The sequence below is a fragment of the Limulus polyphemus genome, unplaced genomic scaffold (assembly GCF_000517525.1).
Source record: "Limulus polyphemus unplaced genomic scaffold, Limulus_polyphemus-2.1.2 Scaffold7444, whole genome shotgun sequence".
NCBI classification, from domain to species: Eukaryota; Metazoa; Arthropoda; class Merostomata; order Xiphosura; family Limulidae; genus Limulus; species Limulus polyphemus.
In genome coordinates this window covers 29171-33271 of record NW_013673054.1, presented here as the reverse complement: position 1 = coordinate 33271, position 4101 = coordinate 29171, and the positions used below count along the sequence as shown (strand labels likewise).

General features: G+C 36.2%; 1 protein-coding gene across 1 annotated transcript in view; it reads left to right on the top strand.

The window, feature by feature from the left end:
- LOC106474616 (ankyrin repeat, PH and SEC7 domain containing protein secG-like) overlaps window positions 1-4101 on the top strand; it is a 14127-nt gene that overhangs the window by 3660 nt on the left and 6366 nt on the right. Inside the window, exon 3 of the mRNA XM_013935305.2 lies at window positions 294-457. Within this exon, the coding sequence (XP_013790759.2) occupies window positions 294-457 (164 nt within the window). The remainder of the gene's footprint in view (window positions 1-293; window positions 458-4101) is intronic.

Below are 4101 nucleotides of genomic sequence, written 5' to 3'. Positions count from 1 at the left end.
TAAGATATTAAAATGATTATCTTATCTGTTAACAATAGGTTTCTGCTCTTCAGTTAACAATAGCTAAACTAATAACATAGTTTAAGAAAATCCCACTGTTTTCATAAAACGAATTATTATTTTGAAGCTATTAATATTTATTATGTTTATAATCGCATTAGAGCGGGAATGGTCTAATGATTAGACGCTCAAAATCTACAAAGTTTGACTGGAATATTGTGAATCATCTGCCTTCTTAGTCAGGATTATTTTAGCTCTTATATTGCAAAGAAACACTATGAATTTTTTTTCAGCCTATACCAGATGAATTAGAAAATGCCAACCCCGAAGCGGGCGACCTCTACCGGCAGTTGTCGGAAGAAGAATTCGTTTCTACTTTGAAAATTCACGAAGCTGCTAAGAGTGGGGACCTTCACGTCATCAAACTTTTATTAAAGAGTGACCGCAAACGGACAGAGTAAGTCTGAAAGTTTTTTTTAAAGTGGTGACGATAAAGTCCAGTAGTATTTTCTTTTGTTTGTTTTTAGGATTTTATTAACAAAAAAAAAAAAAACGTCAGAAAAGCATCTTAATTTGAAGATATTAAACTAATAAATTGTTTGTTTGTGTGTTTGTTTTTGAATTTCGCGCAAAGCTACACGAGGGCTATCTGCGCTAGCCGTCCCTAATTTAGCAGTGTAAGACTAGAGGGAAGGCAGCTAGTCATCACCACCCACCGCCAATTCTTGGTCTACTCTTTTACCAACGAATAGTGGGATTGACCGTCATATTATAACGCTCCCACGGCTGAAAGGGCGATCATGTTTGGTGTGACGGGGATTCGAACCTGCGACCCGCAGATTGCGAGTCGAACTCCCTAACCACCTGGCCATGCTGGGCCCTAACTAATAAATACTATTTCAAACCATACTGTCTCAAAGGGTAGATTAACCATCGAAATATTGTAGTTTGGAAAACACAACTACAAAGAGCAGACAAATCACGCATAAAGAAAGGTAACCATAAATAATAAAAAGTCCCTGGTTGGTTCAATAGTGAGTCTGAGGAATTATAACTCTAAAAATCGAGTTTCGATACTCGCAGTGGGCACAGCACAAATATCCTATTGTGTAGGTTTGTGCTTATCAACAAACAAAAAGAACCAGCGTCGGCTTAGTGGCTAGCGTTCAGGGCTGCAGATCGGAAGTTCAGGATTTAATGCGCAACGCCACTGAACGCACCCCCACTTCTTCAGCCGTGAATGCGTTAAAAAACTGACAGCAAAGCCCATTATTCGATTCCAGTAGTCCGACAAAGCCCTCATAGCAGTTGTTACAGCTGACTAACAGCCCTCTCTGAGGTCGGTAGTTCAAACTTAAGGTCAATTCCATCTGAACTTTAGGAGGTCTCTGGCATAGTCATTTAGCTCATGTGCGCACGTATGCTGCCATTCAGAATTATACATATTCGATCTTCGGAAAATCTATGACAATGATGTAAGGAGTACAATGAATAGTGTTAGGAAATTATAAAATATTCAATTTAAGAGAGAGCTATTTTAATAATGCAAAGTAAAAAGAGTTTGATTTTTCATTTATAATATTGTTACGTCACTGGTCGTTTGATAATTTCCCGTAAAAATTTCTTTCCGGAGAACTTCAGCTATACAAGTCCTTTCTTAAATAAAACTAGTTTATTTTTTTTCAATACAACTTTGCAATACACAGAATTTCCACAGTCACGCTATAACTTAAACAAACGCTATAATTCACAACGATTCACGCACTTTACTTACGGTCACTACCGCTCACTTGACCCAATTATCTGTCTCTATATCTCTCTTCAGTCTCTTTCCGCGTTATTTGCCGGGCTTATATACTAAAATAGAGGGCGTCTGGCAAACACTCGAGCCTTCATGATCCTTCTAGACACTCATCACGTGTTACCAGCGTCACTTGACTTCCGCTGTCGTAACAATATGTAGAAGTTTTATCAATAGTTCGTGATCATTACGTTCATAAGTTAGAACTGAAAAGTTTTCTAAAGAAACGGGGTATGACGACGTTTCGTTGTGAGAATATATAGGTGAGTTAGGCGTAATTCGAAGTTTAAGTCCAGTCCTGTTAGAAATTCTCATGTCTCCCAAGGCATGTAGTTGTAAAAGACGAGAAAGTCTTGCCTTTGTAGGTGGCTATACAGCTAGCACATGTATATTTATATACGACCTTTGAACTTAAGAGTGACGGTAGAAATGTCTTTAGTTCTAAAAGCGTTACCGATACGAAGTGACGATTTGAAGACAATACGGAGTTTGATCTAGAGATAGAAATATCTGAGTAGCTTATTCTGTTGTGTCTTATTAATAAGACTTTGTTTTCCAAGATAGGGAGTAACAAGTGTTAGAGAGAACAAGGGACACGATTGGACATTAGTCGGTGAGGTTATTTTCTTGGTAAGAAAGTTACGTGTTAAGCTTTCAAGTAAAGATTAAGGATGGCCATTTTTTTATGAAGATGTTTTGAAGGAAAGTTATTTCATCATGAATGAAGATGTTATCTGAACAGAAGAAGAGTTCAGACTAAATTTAGTTTGATTTTGTTTTAAAAAAATCTCAAGGCGTGTGTAAAAAACAATAAAAGATTTCTTTCTGAAAACGTGGGTGTTAAATTCGTTGTTTCGTTTTTGAACCTGATTTTCAGCTTCACGGGTGAATTATATATTATGGTATTAATAATTTAAGTCGTTAAGGAATTTGTTAATATGTTCATGATTAAGGAAGAATAAGAATGTGTCATCATACCTTTTGTAGAACGTGGGTGTGACGTCAGAAGGACACTTGTTCAGTCAAGTGTGTTCGTAGTGATAAAGAAATATACTAACTAGCGAGACTTCTAGTGGTGAACCCATCGCAGCTCCATCTATATGTCACATAATTCACCATTAAAGACAACGTTGTTTCTTTGAAGTTAGGCTTAGTAGTTATGTGAGTTGCTATTTGTTTAATCTAGCCCTCAGGCTATCGTTACTGGGAAATGTTTTGTTAAGAAATATTTGTATCGTTTCTTCTAAAGGAATGTTAGTAAAAAGATATTCAATACCAAAGCTTGCCATGATATATTGGTCAGTGTCTGGAAATTATGAAATTTCACGTGCGAAAGACAACACATGCGTTAGTTGTTAGAGGGTTTAAAATATTCTATAAGATTTCAAAATAACATTAAAACTTTCTAAATTATTATCCGGTTTGTTTGAATAATATGGAGCTTTAATTATATATATATATGTGGATATTCATAAGTATTCCAGGTTTCGATACCTGTAGTGGACACAACAACATAACCCATTGTGTAGCTTTGTGTTTAACAACAAATATAAGAATCCCGAAACAGAACAGTGTTACAGAAATATTAGAATAATGTAGGCCTAAAACTTGCAAACGACACGTTGTTGCTTTTAATCTATAATAAAATAAATAAGGTTGCACTTTCACAAAAATAGAACAAACGAGCTCCTTAGCCTATTCAAAAGTTAAACAGTCTTACACCAGTTTATTTACAGGATCCTTTCCGGGATGTTTAATAAATTCAGGAATAAATATTCATAGGCCAAAATATAAGGTGGAAAGCCTGTTTTGTGGCTAAGATACATCGATGTAATATTCTGAATTAGGCTTTCTTGTCTACACAGACTTCAAACCTTTCATAGCAACTTGAACAATGTACAAACAAGTATAAGTTTTATCCTAAAACACTCGGACGGAAATGGCGTCTCAGTTTCTTAAACGACCATCTTATTTGTTCACAAAGCTATTTTTATTTGAGTTATTTGTTTTCCATAGGTCAGAACTACACAATAGGCTATCTGCATTCTGTCCATCGCAATGAATTGAACCCCAGATTTTAGCGTTGTAAGTGTGTAAATTTACCGTTGATTCACCGGTTTTCCTACACCCTGATTCACACCGCCCTACTGACATAAACAAAGAATCATCTTCTGGACCGGTTTTCCTACACCCTGATTCACACCGCCCTACTGACATAAACAAAAATATCATATTCTGGACCGGTTTTCCTACACCCTGATTCACACCGCCCTTCTGACATAAACAAAAATATCATATTC